Raw genomic sequence first — 19,408 nt, 5'->3', positions numbered from 1 at the left:
TATTTGCTTCAAATTCACTGTTTCTGCACATGTGCCTGCCAGAAAACTTGCTTGCTAAAATAGGCTTGGAAAGTGAAAGCAAAAGAGCCATGAACAAGGAGAATTCATTTGAAAATTCATATGAATATTAGCTGATAACTTTTTGCAGTGTTCACCCAGCTCTGTCACTAATCGGGGATAGATTGGATCTCAGGACCGAGAACGGGGAGGGTCTACAGATACTTAACAAGCCTCGAGGAGCTGCCAAAATCTTAACAAACGGTTCCCTATAAAAAGTTCTGATTTAAGGGACGTGCCAAGAGTGGAGGAGGAGGGGGTGTAGTGGCAGGGAAGAGATTGCAAAGAGGCGAAAGGGGCTCATTGCAGGGGGTGCAGCGGCAGGGAAGGAGTGGCACGAGAAGTGGGCAGGAGGGGGTTGTTGCAAAGGGCTGGCTGGTGGGGGTGTGTATGTGCCTGGGGTTGTTGCAGGAGGGTGAAGGTGGCAGGGAGGGGTTTGCACAAGGGAGGAGTGGGCAGGAGGGAGATGGCAGGCGGTGGGGGGCGGTCCCGAGGTTGATGCAGGGGTGAAGGTGATCGTGGGTGGCTGGGGGGGTGGGTTGCCAGATGGAGGTTGCCCAGAGGCAAAAGTGGCAGGACAGGGTGGGTAGTTGGGGCGAAGGATTCACAGGGGAGAAGGTAGCTGGTTGGTGGGTGTTGGAGGGGGTGGCACTGGCTGGGGGAGGGGTGCCTGGGTTGCTTTCACATACACCATTCCCCAGGCCAGGGACTGGACCTGCCCACCCCCCAGCGCTCCGCGAGCCCACGCGGCTCCCCATGGCCCAGCCAGGCACCTAGCAGGCGGCGTAGACACCCAGCTTCTCTGCCCGAAGAGCAGAGCGCAGCTGCGCCTTCTTCCCCGCGCCGCGGGCCGAGCCGGGCTCCCCACCGCCCCTGGGGCTCTCAGCGGCGGTGCAGGCAGCCAGCCCCCCCGCGCCCGAGCTAGGCTCCCCACCGTCCCCAGGGCTCTCAGCGGCAGCTCTCAGCTGCTGAGAGCCCCAGGGGCGGTGGGGAGTTCGGCTCGGCCCGCGGGGCGGGGAAGAAGGCGCGGCTGCTAGTGCTAGACCCTCCCCTTCCACGCTCCGCCGCCGGCTGCTCCCCCAGGGGGAGGGCCTGGCTACGCCACGGGCAGCCCCTCTGGAGCCGGGAGGTGGGTAGCAGCGGTAGCCTTGTGTTCCGTTGTTTAAAAAAAATTTGGGGGGGCACCGCTTTTTGGCACCCCCAACCACTTGGTTCCTAGCAGTCAACACAAATAACACAACTAATGAACCTAACCTAACTAATGGACCAAGACCCTGTTGTACTAGGTGCTGTACAAACATACAACAAAACGACAGTCCCTGCTCCAGAGAGCTGACAATCTCAGTATAAGACAAGAGGGGAGGGATAGCTCAGTGGTTTGAGCAGTGGCCTGCTAAACCCAGGGTTGTGAGTTCAATCCTTGAGGGAGCCATTTAGGGATCTGGGGCAAAAATTGAGGATTGGTCCTGCTTTGAGCAGGGGGTTGGACTAGATGACCTCCTGAGGTCCCTTCCAACCCCGATGTTCTATGATTCTAAGAGAAGATAGGTGGATCCAGAAGACAAAGTGGAGGCAAGTCTCTCAGTGGCTCCTTCATTAACTATCTTAAGTCATGGATTCCAAGGCCAGAAGGACCATTGTGATCATCTAGTCTGACCTCCTGCGTAGCACAGGCCAGAGACCTGCCCCAGAATTATTTCCAGAACAGAGCTGTTAGAGAAACATCCCATCTTGATTTAAAAATGGTCAGTGATGGAGAATCCACCTCAGGATCCGTCTGCGTATCTGTTTGGTTCTTGCTCCATAGACAATGGGATTCAGCAGGGGCGGCATCAGGAGGTAGATGTCCCCCATGACAACCTGAACCAGTGGAGTGAGACCTTTCCCAAACCTGTGCACCACGGACAGTCCAATCAGTGGCATGTAGAAAGCCAGGACCACACAGAGGTGGGCCACGCAGGTGCTGAAAGCCTTGACACGCTCCTTCCTCGAGGACAGCTGCAAGACAGCCTTGATGATCATGAAGTAGGACAGGGCAATCAGCAGCGCGTCGAGGCCCATCACCAAGAGGATAGCAGTCAAGCCATAGACGACATTGGCTGTGATGCTGGTGCAGGCCAGGTTCATAATGTCCTGGTGCAAACAATAGGAGTGCGACAGGACGTTGGAGCCGCAGAACGACAGGCGAAGAATGAGCAAGGGCAAAGGGAGGAAGAACAGCATGCCCCTAGCCATAGCGGCCAGGCCTATCTTCGCCGTCATTGGATTGGTGAGGATGGTGGCGTGCCGCAGAGGGTGGCAGATGGCCATGTACCTATCCCAGGCCATGGCCAGCAAGACGGTGGACTCGACAGCGGACAGGGAGTGGATGAGGAACATCTGGAGCAGGCAGGCGCCGAAGCTGATTTCCCTCCAGTCAAACCACAGGTAGGAGAGCATTCTGGGCATGGTGCTGGTGGATAGCGCCAGGTCGACGGCAGCCAGCATACAGAGGAAGAAATACATGGGGGCATGGAGGCTCCGCTCCGTCTTTACAATGAACACCACTGCGCCGTTGCCTACAATGGCCACAAGGTACATGGAGCACAGAGGGAACGCCAGCCAGAAACGGGCAACTTCCAGACCGGGTGTGCCAGACAAGATGAAGGAGGAAGGACTGAAGTCGGTGTTGTTGGGAGAGGGCATGGTGTGCCGGCTGAAATCCAGTGACGCTATTCCATGTCGTCTCTCGGCTCTGCCAGGGACAGAGAAAGAGTACTGTAATGAAGCACGTCTAGTGATACTGCGTCTGAAGGGATTTCGGCAAGTAGGTGCCACTAACCCTGGGCGGCGAACGAACCCCTCCTTCGGAGAGGCTAGCCTGCCAGCATTGCCCCATCTGCCCCAGGACCCGCCCCCTGCTCAGCCAGAGGATCCCCGAGGACCCCCCAACCTGTGAGGCTGGAGGAGCCCCAAGGACTCTTCCCCACACCCTCCACATCCATGCCTGCCAGCCCCCCGAGCGCTGGCCCCAGTGCTGGGCTGAACTGCCGCCCCCACCCCCCCCAGTGCCACCCAGGCCACTGGCCCCCAGGCTGGCCCAAGCACCACCCCGGGCTGCCTCTGGCCACCTGTGGGCCTGAGCTCCAGGCAACCGGCTTGAGCTGAGTGAGCCCCTGCCGGCTTCAGGGTAGAGGGGGAGTGAGGGCAGGGCCTCGGGGCAGAACATGGGCGGGACCAGGGCCTGGGTCAGGGGAGGCTTTGCCTGCCCTGGCCTTTGACACCCGCTGCCCACGCCATGAACAAGAAATTTGCTTCCCAGTTCTGGTCAGCGCAGCAGGCCCAGGGCTTCCACCCTGAGCCCCTAGCCCCTCCCTTCAGGGACCCACCACAGGAGTTCGCGCCACTCCACTGCGGCCTCCCTTCCCCATCACTGCCTGCGCCAATCACCCTCTGCTGACCTCTTGCAGCCCTTAATAGGCCCAGGTGCAGCCCAGCCCCTTTCCATCGGCTGGATTGGGCTCACCTGCTCTGACCCGGGGAGCTGGCCCAGGTCTGCTCACAGGGACCAGGGAGAGGCCTGACTTTTGGGCCCTTTGCTCCCTGAGTGAAAAGGAGCAGGGAGGTTGTAGCCCCACCTAATGTAATGGACACCCCAAAGGGGTCAGGGGTAGGTAGCCCCATGGAGAGGGCTGCAGGGGGAAAAAGCCCATGCAGTGCCCATTGCAGAATGTTTCAATTGCTTCTCTGGCTTGGATGCCCTGGGGGACTTTCCGTTTGCCTTTGTCCTGCATCTCCAGCCACTGCCGTCATGCTGAGATTTTAAGGGGCATGTATGTAATCTGTAGCACCTGCTCCGAGCATCTGAAGACCATTAGGAATGCTGCTTGGCTGCAGGATAATATTACTTTTACTCCCTGTACCGGTGTGATGAAACGGGAATTTTCTGCAATATTTTTATGACCCCTATGTGTGCCTCAGTTTACCCTATATGTTGCATTGTTGCCAAGTTCAGGGGGAAAGGGATTAAGTTCAGGGAAGCCTAAGAGACATGGGGATGAATGTCACCCCGTTGTGTGAGCCAGGATGGGTCACTGCAGAGGATGTGAGGGAGATTCTCACACCTGAGCCATTCTTTTTGGGTGACAAATCTGAGGAACTGTTCTAGGTTGAGGTGTCTATAGAGAAGGTTTTGAAATAAATTGATAAATTAAACAGTAGTAAGTTATCAGGACCAGATGGTATCACCCAAGAGTTCTGAACTAACTCAAATATGAAATTGCAGAACTACTAACTGTGGTCTGTAACCTATCACTTAAATCAGCCACTGTACCAGATGACTGCAGGACAGCTAATGTGACGCCAATTTTTAAAAAAGGCTCCAGATGTGATCCTGGCAATTACAGACCAGTAAGCCTCACTTCAGTACCAGGCAAATTGGTTGAAACTATAGTAAAGGACAAAATTATCCAACACATAGATGAACATGATTTGCTGGGGAAGAGTCAACATGGTTTTTGTAAATGGAAATCATGCCTCAAAAATCTATTAGAATTCTTTGAGGGGGTCAACAGGCATGTGGACAAGGGAGATTCAGTGGATATAGTGTATTTAGATTTTCAGAAAGCCTTTGACAAGGTCCCACACCAAAGACTCTTAAGCAAAATAAGCAGTCATGGGATTAGAAGGAAGGTCCTCTCACGGATCAGCAACAGGTTAAAAGATAAAAAACAAAGGGTAGGAATAAATGGTCAGTTTTCAGAATGGAGAGAGGTCAATAGTGGTGTCCCCCAGGGGTCTGTGCTGGGACCAGTCCTATTCAACACATTCATAAAAGATCTGGAAAAAGGGTTAAAAAGTGAAGTGAAGAAATTTGCATACAAGACAAAATTATTCAAGATAGTTAAGTCCAAAGCAGACTGCGAAGAGCTACAAAGGGGAATCTCATAAAACTGGGTGACTGGGCAACAACCTGGCAGATGAAATTTATTGTTGATAAGTGCAAAGTAATGCCCACTGGAAAACATCATCCCAACTATACATATACAATGATGGGGTCTAAATTACCTGTTACCACCCAAGAGAGAGATCTTGGAGTCGTTGTGGATAGTTCTCTGAAAACATCCACTCCATGGGCAGCGGCAGTCAAAAAAGCGAACAGCATACTGGGAATCATTAAGAAAGGGATCGATAATGTGAAGGAAAATTTAATAGGCCTCAGACTTTGGTCAAGCCTATCTAGGCCTTAGACTATGGTCAAGCTTGTTTCTGTGTATAAGGGGCAGGAGGGAAGGCAAAATGAAAAGTTTTAAGCAGAACAATTTGTAACAGACAGGCACGTTAAAGTGTAACCACAACAGTAGAGTTAGAAAGGATGTTAAACCAAAAGAGAAACACCTGTGAATAACAGGAAAAAGCTTGTTTTCCTATACCCCAAATAAGGAAGCTTGTTTTGATAGATTCCTAACAAGGCAAAATATCGATGTGAAAGTATGTGTAACTGGTTGTGGTTTTGAGCGATATAAGCGCCTGTATTTCTGCATTCGGCAGAGCAGCCCTGCCTGTCTCTCCTTGCAATGCGCATTGCTTGAAATAAAGGGCCTCAGGCTGGTTCTGATCAAACACAACATGTGGACGTTTTTCTGCCACTAATTGGTGCCGTGACTCAGATAGACGGCGACCCCCGAGAGCCGAAGGACCACAAGCTGTTCCCGACCAAAACCCTGGCCCATCAGAAAGGTAAGAGACCTTTTGAAATCTCTATATTGGGTTTCTGGTGGAGGACCGCCCATAGGCTCTGGGCTTGGGTGAGTTGTATGCTCTATCCGGACCTTTTGCTGCCAGACACGCCTGATGCCCTTGGGATGGGTTAGAGTCCCATCCAGGTTTGGTTTCCCTGGGAAGAGCCACTGGTTGTGGCTGGGCAGGTCGTGGATAGACCTGGGTCTGTGTGCCAGTGTGAAAGTGAAGGTTGGTAGACCGGTGTGAGTGTGAGACACAGGAAGATGCCCAGAGCGCCCTGCAAAGTCAGAGGTGTCTATAAAGCAAGCCCTGTGACTCCATCTAGCGGGCATCGTGATAATGCCCTGACCTCGGCAGTTTCCCTCTGCATGGCATGACCAGCAAGGGACCTGTCTTGGTCTAGGAATGTGTAATCCCATCCCTTCCATCCTCGGACAGTCTGTTTCAGGACCCTCTTTCCTCCCCTGTCTCTAGCTCCCGCACTGAAGGCGGCTTGACAAGCCACTGACGGTCTGATCACCTCACCTGAAGTTACAGAGTATGCGGCACCAGCTGACGTTCTTTGCTGAATGGAGGCTGTAAGACCTCGTGGAGACCCTAAACAAAACCTTCCCTGTGTAAGTGTGACGAGTGAATTGAGTTAAGTACTGGGGGCCGGGAAATCTAAAAAGGATTCCCCCTCTCTCCAGGTGAAGTACTGGGGGCCGGAGGATCCAAGAGGATTCCGCTCTCGCTAGGTACAGATGGGGGCCGGTGAGTCAAAAAGGATCACCGCCTGCCAAAAGGCACACCGGCGTACTACATGTATGCAAATTATAGTCCTTTCACTTGCAAGTTTTTAGAGAAATGGAATTGGTATACCAGGGATGATCCGAAATTACAGTTTCCCTTAGAGGGAAGTTTTGACCTTGACAAGATTGTGCACCTCAAAGGCGCACTTCTTGCCAATAATGTTGGATAAGGTCAGTTTGATGCATATTTTGATTGGTATACGAAAACAGAAAAACGGCACCATAAATCTCAGTTGAGGAGTCTCAAGGACTCCCAGAAAATACTTAAAACACCATTAAAAAAGACAAGAGAGATTAGCTTTTCCTCAAAACTCCTGTGGGCCAACAGCAGATCTCTCTCTCTACCCTTCAAGGCCTCTTCGGGGTACCCCCACAGATCCCTCTAAGGATCTTATAGATTTATGTTTGAAATGTAATGGGGTGGGCAATATTCCTATTCCCCACCCCATCTCTTACCTCTGTCCATTTCTACTGGTCCTTTGTTTGACCATAGAATCATAGAATATCAGGGTTGGAAGGGACCTCAGGAGGTCAACTAGTCCAACCCCCTGCTCAAAACAGGACCAATCCCCAACTAAATCATCCCAGCCAGGGCTTTGTCAAGCCTGACCTTAAAAATTTCTAAGGAAGGAGATTCCACCATCTCCCTAGGGAATGCATTCCAGTGTTTCACCACCCTCCTAGTGAAAAAGTTTTTCCTAATATCCAATCTAAACCTCCCCCACTGCAACTTGAGACCATTACTCCTTGTTCTGTCATCTGCTACCACTGAGAACAGTCTAGAAAGCCATCCTCTTTGGAACTCCCTTTCAGGTCGTTGAAAGGAGCTATCAAATCCCCCCTCATTCTTCTCTTCCGCAGCCTAAACAATCCCAGTTCCCTCAGCCTCTCCCCATAAGTCATGTGTTCCAGTCCCCTAATCATTTTTGTTGCCCTCCGCTGGACTCTTTCCAATTTTTCCACATCCTTCTTGTAGTGTGGGGCCCAAAACTGGTCACAGTACTCCAGATGAGGCCTCACCAATGTCGAATAGAGGGGAATGATCACGTCCCTCGATCTGCTGGCAATGCCCCTAGTTATACATCCCAAAATGCCATTGGCCTTCTTGGTAACTAGGGCACACTGGTGACTCATATCCAACTTCTCGTCCACTGTAACCCCTAAGTCCTTTTCTGCAGAACTGCTGCCGAGCCATTCGGTCCCTAGTCTGTCGCAGTGCATGGGATTCTTCCGTCCTAAGTGCAGGACTCTGCACTTGTCCTTGTTGAATCATCATGCTTTCCTCCTAAGCCCTTGTTCACCTGTTAACCTTTTGGAAAAGGATTTGCTGTGTAAATTAAATTGTACAATCTGTTGTACCCCAGATGGTGTGTATCTGTATGTGCCTGGTCCTGCTCACAGTGAGGTCCTGGCAGTTTTGTATGCGGACGCTCGAAAAGAGGAGACCAACCACAGTCCTTCCTTGTTGCAACAGGAACTGCTGGCTAAGGTCCCTCTCTCCTTGTGGGCTAATCATGCCGACCAGGTTGGGCACATTGGGTCTGCCCCACCGGCTAAAATTCTGCCTGAACCCAGCAAGACCCTTTCCTAAAATTCGTTTAAATCCTCTCTCAAAATAGGCCAAGAAAGGTATCTGCCCTGTAGTCACCTCCTTGATTCAGCAGGGAGTTACTATTCCTACGGTCAGTGAGTGTAACTCCCCCATTTTCTCGTGTTGTTAATGCTGCTGTTCTCCCTCCCTTTCCCGTTGTCCCTAGCCCTGCTACTGTCCTTTCCCACACTGCACTGGTGCTGAGGGGTTGGTACCGCCTCAAATAAGGGAAAGGTTGTATTAAGCCTGGACATGACAAATGAAGGCTATTGTTAAATAAAATGCATCTAGATGTAAAAAATAAATGGGTGTGTATGTCACTAGGTGTGAATAAATAAATAAAAGGGGGATTAGTCAAAAAGCCCCCCTCCTTGCTCAATTGGTCGTAGAGCAATGCCTTTGCCCGGGAGAAAACAAAATAATGCAGAAAGAAAAAAGGATCAGGGCCAAACAAGCAGACAGCAGCAGTTTGAGGAAGCTAAAAAAACCGAGTAGAAGTTAACTCTGTAGTTACTGGAAGAAATTAAACAAACTGTCTGTAAATAATCCAGGCAAGAGGTTATTTAAGTAAAATCATTTGACTATAAACAAGTTAGTCAAATTTGCTCAAAAAACACTCCTGGTGTGTACAGTCTTTGTTTTATAAGTTTGAGATAAATTGGTGTTTTCAGGTTGTAAAACCGAACAAATACTTTTGCCAGACAAAAGAAATTTGTGTTGTTTAATTTTGGTATTCAGCATTTAATCCTGAAGGTAACTAAATGCTTTACAAGATTTAAAATGTTTTTTTAATAAAAACCAGAATTGGAGCTGCAGCAGGGCAGTCAAAGCCAGGAGAATAAAAAAAAAGATTTCAAATCTGTTTTGGTAACAAATAGCAGACAGAAACTGTAGTCAGTGCCCCGCACTAAGTCTTAAGGTGGCTCTGTGTAATCAACGGTCACTTTGCCAAAGTGGAAGCCCAAACTGATTGTGTTTTCCTTTTCAAATCAATGTGTGTTTAAAAGCAGGAGTTAAAGGTTAAAAGTTAATTGTGTCCTTTTAAGACGGAGTCGGCTGGCAACTTAGAATCCAAAAGCAAGCCAAAAATGTCTGTGTTGATGCAAATCACCTAAATAAAAATAAAAGCCATTAAAACCTGACCTGCCTATAAAACAAATACAGGAAAATATGGGGAGTGACTCCTCAGTTTTGCCTGCAATCAGCAAGGATATTTGTAACAAAAAGTAATATTTTAAGCAATGCTGCCAGCAGTGTGTAATCTGCCAGCAGCATAACGTTGGAAAAGCTGTCAAGGTTAGGCAGGCAGCACATCCCCCTTCCTGGGAACCTTTTGTAAATATTCAAATTAATTTTGTTTAAATGTCTAAATGTTGTAATTATGAGTGTGTTAGTTTTAGTTAATGTACTTTCCAACTGGGTTGAGGCTTTTCCCTGTAAAAAGGCAGATGCCAAAAACTGTTGTAAAACTTCTGTTTAAGAATTTTGTACCACGATTCGGCATACCTGGGCATAGCATCGGTGATCATGGACTGGATAAATTATAACAAGTTATGTGCAGCTTTACAGATCGAGCGCAATCTCCACTGCCTCACCACCCGCAGTTTGCCGGGACAGTGGAGCGCCAAAATGGCATCCTGCAAAAACCAATTTGAATTGACCCGATGCCCTGCCACCTGCTCTTATGAGCATAAAATCCACTGTAAATTGAAAGACCGGACTCAGCCCCCATGAAATCCTCATGGGAAGACCAATGAGACTTCCTGCTGCTCCCCCTGTGCCACCACACCTGAAAGACCTGCAGCTGGATGATAATAAAATACTCACATATTGCCAGTCGTTAATGAAGTGTGTTAAGTCTTCACCAGGAATGGACAAGTCTCCACCAGGAGTCTAGCTCAGCTGGCCTCACTGAACAGAGCTCACGGTGTGAAGCAGGAGGGCTGGAGACCCAGAGGTTCAGTCATGGGAGGTGGTGAGGCCGCGTGGAACCTACCCCAGAGGCAGAGTGAGACCCCTACCGGGTCTGGCAGACCGAGGGGTTCCTCCAAGAGACCGTCCCAAAGCTGGGGGCATAGCACTGATCCTGTGGGGCTGTGACAACCGGTAAGAGGGGTTTGCAGAATATTAATACAATATTGTTTAGTAAATCAACAAATGTAATTAGAGAAAAAGTGTGCTGAAATATTTGTAGCAGAGAGAGAGAGAGAGAGATTATTTTTGGCTCAAACTCCCTTCTGTCCTATTGCTGGGGTTTTGTTTCCTGGCTTTGTAGTGTCTTGCCTGGGCTTAGAGGGCTGCAGCTGTGTGATTAGCTAGTTTCCTCAATCCATGCACTGTGTGAGTTACTGTACAAGTCCGTCTCCGCAGGGCCAGGCACAAAAGAGGGGACGGAGCGCTGGGTGAGCTGCTACATCAGCCCTGATAGCTCAGCACAGCCGAAACGGCCCTGAGCTGCATCTGGGCCCTGGTCTCCCCCAGATTTGGTGGCGTTCCCATCTGCAGTTTCGGTTCAGGCCCATCGCTAATGAAAACGGACTGAGCACCGGTGGCTCTATGGAGCTGATCCAAGGCTCGCTGCTGTCAATTGGAGGCATTCCATTGTCCCCTCCATGGGCTTTGGATCAGAGCTAAACCATGATCATTATTTCACTCAAGGTCGGGCTTTCCTGTGAATGCCAGAGAGGCCTCAGCTCACTTCCGAGCTCCATTGGACATAGGCCTTGAGACAGACACAACCTCATTCCATCTTCTCTCTTATATATTTTTTAAACACTCTGACGTTCCGAGCATGCCACATCCCTGGATCAGCCTTTCACTTGCCACAATCTCTAGCAACAGGTTCCCACTTTGTATTAATGCTCCTTTTGCAAATACATTATGGAGGGTTCATGAATGATTAACAGATGTTTTGATAAATGATTGGCCAATTGTTATAGAGTCTGATGGGTTAATTTTGTTGTTTGTAACTACGGCTTAAAGCCTTTTATGATACCTTCTACCGATGTGCTTATAATAACCTATAACACATACTACTTGAGTGTGTAACATTACACTAGCTATTAATCATTTACTAACCCGTTTTAAATGGGAGTGTAATATACAGTTGGCCAAAAATCTACTGCTGAGCATTTCAATAACCCACTTGCATTAATGATTAGGTAAAAGGGACAAGCCTCCTGAATTATTAATAGCAACTAACAGAATCAGTCAGTTTCGCCTTCTAATCGTTTTAAAATATAAGTAGGGTGTGATCACATTGTGAGACTCCTATTGGACAAGTAGCCCCATCCTTTTAAAACACTGTAAGACAGGGTGACTGGCAGAGAAACAGGTGAAACGAGGTGAATCTTTTCCTAGCTGTAGTTCACTCCGGTTCTTTGGACCTAGGGCGACCATCTAGAAAGTGTGAAAATTTGGGGGTGGGACGGACAGAGGGGTTATAGGTGGCTATATAAAAAAAAGCCCCGAATATCGGGACTGCCCCTATAAAATCAGGACATCTGGCGACCCTATTTGGACCACGTATATGCAGGGCAAGATTTTCAACTGTGACAAGTAATTTTGGGGACCCAAATTGGGACAGGTTAAAAGGGCTTAATTTTCTGATCATGGGTGCTGAGCACGGTTTAAAAATCAGGTCTTGCTTAAGTGTAGCCATAACAGAGACTCAGAATGGGTCCCTGTCTTTCAAAGCAATCACTTTTGTATTTCTAACTTGAGTCCTCCAGCCAAAAGCCTCAGGAATCAACGGCATCAAGGGCAAAGCACATGCAAGCAGCACAAACCCAGACTTTGGCAAAGTGTGGTTTGATCCCTGCAGCCGGATGATCACTATAAGCACCAGCCCGAATTCTCTTGCAAGCAGTGACCCTGACCTTCTAATTATGGAACCAGGCTCACACGAAGCCTCTGACTCACCAGAATGAAACAAGCAAGGAGGATTTCTTCACCATCCAAGAAAAGCCACGCACAGCTCTCGCCTGCCCGCCTGCAGCACCTAAGACTTGTCAGGGAGGGCAGCTTATATTATGCCTTCTGGAAAGCCCACTGGGGTCACAGCATTAGCACTGAGGCCTCTCAAATGACTTCTAAACAGAAATGGGTGCTCGAGGCAACTGCCAGCCAGTCACTTTATATTAACCCTTCTTTGTCCTGACTCCTGGGTCAGCTCTTCGGCTACTATAAACAGGGAGAGCTGACCATCTGGTCCGGTATCGATATGTCCTGGCCAATTTGTGACTGGACTGCAGAAACGTCTGCTCCATCCAGCTGGGAAAGAGTTAATTCCCTGCTCACCCGCCCTACCTCCCATCCAGAAGCAGGCAGTGGAAAGCTGGTAGATCCCCTAGGGGCTCTTGATTGACCACCAGGAGGCCAAGGAATTAGGTGCAATTTAGCTTTGATAAAACTGCCTGTTGGTGAGAGAGAGAGATGGAGAGCCTTGCTAGCAGGAATGGTAACTGAGGAACCTGAGAGCTGGCACCCATATGTAGTAGGGGCCTGCCCGGGCCTGGTTCTGGCATGCAAGTATCCTTGCTTACCCCTACTGCCCCCTGCACAAGGGCCAGGCTGCTCCTACACCAAAGGGACTGCTAGGCACTAGCTAGATTGATGGAAGAATTCGCTTTGAGAGAGAGAGGCTAGTCTGTGGTAGGGCACTGGACTAGGACTCCAGACACCCAGGTTCAAGTCCTTGTTCCCCCCCTCCCCCCAGACTTTCTCTGTGACCTTATGCAAGTTCCTTGGGGTACGTGTATGCTGTAATCTAAGGTGTGATTTCAGCTGTTACCCCCGCTCCAATTCCTTGTGGGGAAAAAAAGCCAGCGATAAACATGGTAGGTGATGAAATGGTGCAGAGCAAGCAGGCATGAGCTGGGGCATTACAGAATGGAAGCTGGGATGCCGTTGCCTTAAAGGGCGTGATGATCTCTTTTGGCTGCGCTGCAGATATTGACCCACAATCATCCGTGTCAGCTAAAGCTCATCTAGTAGCTTGGAGCCACGGCCAACATTTGCGAATACTAGGCACCTAAATCTATATTTAAGCTCCTAAAGCTAAGCTGTGAGGCTTTCTGAGGCGCTGAGCAACTGCCAGCTGCAAAAGACCAGAACAGGGGTTTAGAATACGATGGCCGGCTCAGAGGAGCTGAGCTGTGTGCGTGGAGCCCAACGTGTGTTTTCAGACGTGCTACTGCAACAAACCTACAGTTCCTACTTATTCCCCCATCATTGCATGCACCTGCCCGGACCTTGATCGTCTGAATGCCCGAGGACAGTCCTGGAACTCTCTGAGCATGAACACCTCCAGGACGGAGACTCCAGCCTGCAGGGGTTTCACCACAGAACTGTGCCGTCTCCCAGAACAGAACCCTTGTCTAGTCTCTGCTGTGTGGAGTCTACATTCTTGTGGAGTAATCTATACAAGCCTTGGGCTGCTTGCTCCCATATATTAGCTCTGTCTTGGATACACAAACACTGGAAGTGATTCTGAGAGATGCTGGGCAAACTTATCTCCCACTAAAATGTGTCTGGGTGTCCTCAACTTTCTTGTAGTATCTGTTACCCGAAATTGGGCCAGCTCGTAAGCTTAGGGATAATTAATGACCCACCAGAATTTGGCAGAAAGCAGAACGTTTATTACACTGATATCTAAGCTCCTGTCAGGGTTCCTTCCCCACTCTGAATTCTAGGGTACAGATGTGGGGACCCGCATGAAAGACCCCCTAAGCTTATTTCTACCAGTTTAGGTTAAAAGTTCCCCAAGGCACAAAGTCTTTGCCCTTGGATTAGGTAAATGCTGCTACTACCAAGTGATTTAACAAACAATCAGAGAAAGGACCACTTGGAGTTCCTATTTCCCCAAAATATCCCCCCAAGCCCTTACACCCCCTTTCCTGGGGAGGCTTGAGAATAAACAAGATGAGCACAAACCAGCCTTGGATTTTTAAGACCCAAAAAATCCAATCAGATTCTTAAAAAACAGAACTTTATTAGAAGAACAAAAAAAGATAAGAGAACAACTCTGTAAGATCAGAATGGAAGATAACCTTACAGACAGTCAGATTCAAAACATAGAGAATCCCTCTCGGCAAACCCTTAAGTTACAAAAAACCACAAAAACAGGAATACACATTCCCTCCAGCACAGCGAATTTCACAAGCCAAAAACAAAGAAAACCTAATGCATTTTCTAGCTAGATTACTACTAACTTTACAGGAGTTCGAGGGCTTGCATCCTTGATCTGTGCCCGGCAAAGGTATCACACAGACAGACAAAAGCCTTTCCCCCCCTCCAGATTTGAAAGTATCTTGTCCCCACATTGGTCATTTTGGGTCAGGTGCCAGCCAGGCTACCTTAGCTTCTTAACCCTTTACAGGTGAAAGGATTTTGCCTCTGGCCAGGAGGGATTTTATAGCACTGTATACAGAAATGTGGTTACCTTTCCCTTTATATTTATGACAGCTCCAAAGAAGAAAAGGGGGGGGGGATTGGGTCACACTCACACTCACATACTCATTCTCCCAGGACAGGTCCGGCACTGGAGATGTCAGGATCCTTCAAGGTAAGTGTCCCACAGTGCAGCAATGGATGGTGTGATGAAGGTAAGTCTTCCTGAGGCACGATGGAATGCAACTCAGCGAACCCCTGGTCAGGTGGTCCGGGCAAAGGGCCTTTTTGGGAAGTACAAGCTTGTGAGTGCACTCCTGAGCGCAAGGCCCTGTCCCCTTTTAAGGACCTGCTCCTCATGGCCTGTGACTAGAGATGACTTGGCTGCATCTGGTTGGTCACACTCCACCTCAGGCAGTGTCCATGCATTGGGTGTGTGATTGCTGTCCAGTCAGAGTCCCAGAAAAACTTGTCTACCTTGGAGCTCTTCTGAAGCAACCCATTCATCCCACAAGCATTCCAGGAGGGAGCGGGAGGGGGAAAGCCACTTCACAGGTATTCAAAGAGGGAGAGGAGATAAAAGGGGGGTGGGGTGTACCAGACCTTTTGAGCATAGAGGTTATACATAGCATAGTCATACAGAGCATACAGATCACTGCTGCTCCTACAACAGTATCTAGTTGGTTCCCAGATAAATGAGATTGGCACTGTGAGACCTAAAATGGACTTAATTCCAGGGCCAGGTTCAGAGACCTTTTACACACTGACTCCCATGAGAAGCCCCGTTGACGTCAGTGGGACCATTCATGGAGGAAGGTGCTACCCAGTTTTCTCTTTCACCTTTTCAGGTTCATGGAGGATTTCTCCACACCATTCTTTTCCTTCTTTATTCCAACCAGGGTGGGGGATGGAGCATGATCTAGGAGCGGCCAGACTCTGAATGGTCTGATCTCCCCAATGGGAGCTACAAGTGATCAGTATCAGGCAGGAGAAGGCCCATTACAAGCAAAGCTCCTTCTGACTAACCTTTGGCTTCATCCTGTTTCCATAGAAGGCCGTGGCAACTTTTCCACTGACTTCCATAGAACAGGATCAAACGCTTAATTCCGTGACGTCCTGTTTACTGGAGTGAGGGTGGAGAAGAGTGTTCTTCATATTGCAAGGAAAGCAAACCCCATTATAGTCTTTACGCGGGGATCACTAAAGGCTGGGTTTGCAGCTTCAGGGAATATTTATACTGCACACTGACACCTCCCAGCTGGAGTCATTTAGTCCACCCAGATGAGCTTGCTCTTAAAATGAAGCATTCTCTAGGAAAGCAGCCCACGATGGATGGGGAAAGCTGACTTTCAGAGATGCTGAGCTGTTATGTTAACTTAGAACCCAGATGTTTACAGTAGTTCAAATGATTCCTTCCAATGTTACTTTACTTTGCATGTGCCAACCCTGAATTTCATATGCCATAGGGCTGCCTTTTCTTCGCCCTTTCTTGGGTTCTGCAGCTCCTCACTCTTCACTAATTTAATTGTGTGCCACCTGCAAATTTTACCACCTCAGTCTCCCCCCACCCCCACCCCCAGCCCTTTGCTAGATCATCAATAACTATATTAAACATCAGCCCAGGTACTGAATCTTGGCCCACCCCCTGCTGCCAGCCTGGTGCCATGTTGAAAATTGACCGTTTCTTCCCATTCAGTGGAAGACTCACTGCAACTGAGTCCTTCCTCTTCTCAGCCACTAGGGGCACTACCTGCACCCAGAATCCAAAACAATAGCCAAGTGGTGAATGCATGATGTCTACTGGATTCATAGATCCCAAGGCCAGAAGGGAGCATGGTCATCATCTAGTCTGACCCCCTGTAGAGCGTAGGCCAGAGACCTGCCCCACAATAATTCCTAGAGCAGGTCTTCTAGAAAAAAAACATCCTGTCTTCATTTAACAATTGCCTGTGATGGAGAATCCGCTCCCACCCTTGGTAAATTGTCCCAATGGTTAAGTACTCTGACTATTAAAAATGTACCCCTTGTTTCCAGTCTGATATTAATACTAATACTGGCTCTGACCAGGAAGCCAGTACTACCCTAGCATAATCCCAACTCTTACAAGCACACAGAAAAATGACGTCCTTATTTCTCATCACCATTTTAAATAGCTAAATCTCCCTTTCTGTGGGCGTGATGTTGTAAAACACGTATTGATTATGTGCAGTGCAGAACAGCCGACAGAACAACATGCAAAACAAGCCAGTGAGGCTCATTGAAAGCGACAACCGATGCAAAAGCACCACTGTGTACAGCACCAGAGATGAGCCGGGTGCTTTACAGACACAATTAAAGATCTGGGCCGAACTTTTTGAAAACGTTGGGTGCCTGAGTTGAGACACCTTAAAAGGGGCTGATTTTCAGAAAGTGCTCAGCACCCCCTCCCTCTGAAAATCAGGCCCCTTTGAGTGCTGCCAGTTGAGCCCCCAGTAATTGGAGCGCCCAGAATCACCGGGGGCTTTTGAAAAGCTTGGTCACAGCCCCTGCCCCGAGGCACTTACAGACCATATTAGATAGGGCACAGCATGAGGCAGGAAGAGAGGACCTTAGGCAAGCAGGGCAAAGGGAGGTTTACACCGATTGATTAGGTGACTAGCTTTTTCAGGGTCTACATGTTAGTGGCTCCCCGTTCCACCGCCCTCGTCATTTTAAAAAATAATTGATTTGGGCCCAAATCTTGCAATTGCATCCTCATAGGTGGATCCCACCCTTCTTGCAGACCCCAGCAATCAGGGCCTTTGGTTTGATGAAGTTGGCAGGGGAGTGGGAGTGATTCTAGGAGGAAATGGAAGAACATAACATTGAGCTGGGATACAACATCCAAGTGGAATTGCAGTTTTCTTCTTCTGGCTAAGCACAGGGCACCCTTTGATTTAACATGACGAAGCAATTCACCTGAATTTTCTGGGAATCCTGATGGTGAAAGTCCATCACGTTGAATCGTTTTTCCACCACAGTGTTCTGAGCATGGCTCTGCGGATCTGTTTGGATTTGATGCTGTATATGATAGGATTTAAGACAGGGGGCACAATAAGGTAGATATAGGCCACCATGATGTTAACCATAGGGGGAACATTGTTACCAAAGCGATGGAGAAATGACAGCCCAATCATTGGAATGAAGAAGATTAGGACAGCACAGATATGGGAGACACATGTGTTTAAAGCCTTGAGACATTTTCCCTTGGTTGTGAGGCTGACCACAGTCTTAATGATCAGAACATAAGATAGCACAATGAACACACAATCCACACCCACCGTTGAAAGAATGACAATTAAACCATACAGGATGTTGACTTTTATATCCGCGCAGGCCAGCTTCATGATATCAGGGTGAAAGCAAAATGAGTGGGAAAGCACATTGTTCCCACAGTAGGTTAACCTCTTGAGCAGAAAGGGTATTGGGAAGAGGGAGATCACAGCTCTTGAAACAATTGCCAGCCCTATTTTTACGATGGTTGACTTGGTCAAGATGGATGAATATCTCAGAGGGTTGGAGATAGCGATGAAACGATCGAAGGCCATGGCCAGGAGCACCGAGGATTCCATCACTGACAGTATATGGATAAAATACATCTGGGTGAGACAGGCATTGAACTCAATTTTTCTGATCTTAAACCAAAAGATGCCCAGCGTGGTAGGAAGGGTGCACAAAGCCAAGCCCAGGTCCATCAAAGCCAGCATCGAAAGGAAGTAGTACATAGGCTTATGAAGACTTTGGGTCTTCTTGATGATGATCAGGATCAGGCAGTTCCCTGAAAGCCCAATAAGGTAGAACATGCAGAAAGGGATGGAGATCCAGTGGTGATTGGCTTCCAGACCTGGAAAGCCCGTTAGGAGGAAGGTGGAAGGCTGATAGAAGGAGGAATTGACAAGTGGCATGGTGTGCTGGGGCTGCTCCATCCCACCTCAGATGTCGCACAGCCTAGAGTTAAAAACAAAACCACAACAAACTGCCCATGTCATTTGATTCTGTACAGTGTACCCTAAAACCACAACTACCCATCTGATTACCTGCTCTGTAGTACATATGACCACATAACTAGCAAAGCCCTCCATATGACTAGATGCTCTACTGAACCTACAATCATGTAATGATACAAAATTGCATGTAATTACACTGCGCTACAGGATATACATCCATTTAACAACCACTAAACCCCCATGTTTGGACACTGTCATGTATCACTGATGCCTCTTTATAGAATTTCTTAGGCACTAGGGAATCTCTACCACAATTGCCACCTAGACTGACGTGTTGTTGGGAAGCAGGTACAAATTGGTGTAGATGACGCCGAAGGCTCGGAAGAAGGTGAAAGTTAAGGTCTGATTCGCTGCTATTACACCAATTTTGCAGTCACTCCAGTGTCAAAATGACACTGCAGAGTGGAGATTTGAGCCTTCAGCCTCCTTCACCCTCAGTTCTGAATTTGTCCTCTCACCAATCCACCAGACCAAGACATCTGAGCTTCAGTTTCTACAATACTGGTCTACAGCCAGTCCTCCTTCATTTCAGTATCCAATGGCCGGCAGAGAGGGGTAGAGCCCCCAGAGGAAGGAAAACCCATGAGAGAAAGTTCTACTCAAAGAGCACCTGTAATTTTTGTGAACAATACTGTGAACCTCTCTTGTGGTGCCTGTCTGAGGCTTGTATGGGGCTTTACAAACATCAGGGTGAAATTCAAAAACTTCATCAGACACTGAAGTCTTGTTTGGAGGTGTCCAGTGAGGCATAGAGTTAGTGCTGGTCTATATCTCTGCCCCTTTGAGGTGAATGTCAGCCATCAATGCATTCAGCCTCAGGGGCAGGGATAGAG

At 48.6% G+C, this 19,408-nt stretch overlaps 2 protein-coding genes across 2 annotated transcripts in view; both read right to left on the bottom strand.

The window, feature by feature from the left end:
- Window positions 1-10,039, bottom strand: part of LOC311514339 (uncharacterized protein) — a 32,988-nt gene extending 22,949 nt beyond the window's left edge. Inside the window, exons 1-2 of the mRNA XM_084616884.1 lie at window positions 9,988-10,039; window positions 1,823-2,791 (exon numbers count right to left, since the gene is read on the bottom strand). Coding sequence (XP_084473010.1) covers window positions 1,823-2,742 — 920 coding nt within the window. The 5' untranslated portion in view covers window positions 2,743-2,791; window positions 9,988-10,039. The remainder of the gene's footprint in view (window positions 1-1,822; window positions 2,792-9,987) is intronic.
- A 7,483-nt stretch (window positions 10,040-17,522) lies between these two features.
- On the bottom strand, window positions 17,523-18,494 carry LOC311513338 (olfactory receptor 51G2-like; the record flags this gene model as incomplete). The annotated part of the gene is made up of 1 exon (XM_084615085.1): window positions 17,523-18,494. The coding sequence occupies one exon, from the start codon at window positions 18,492-18,494 to the stop codon at window positions 17,523-17,525; it is 972 nt and encodes a 323-aa protein (XP_084471211.1).
- Window positions 18,495-19,408: the final 914 nt, after the last annotated feature.

The sequence above is a fragment of the Lepidochelys olivacea genome (assembly GCF_965140295.1).
Source record: "Lepidochelys olivacea isolate rLepOli2 genome assembly, chromosome: 1".
Taxonomy (NCBI): Eukaryota; Metazoa; Chordata; order Testudines; family Cheloniidae; genus Lepidochelys; species Lepidochelys olivacea.
Note: the sequence above shows the minus strand (reverse complement) of the source record. Positions and strands in the feature narration are given on the sequence as shown.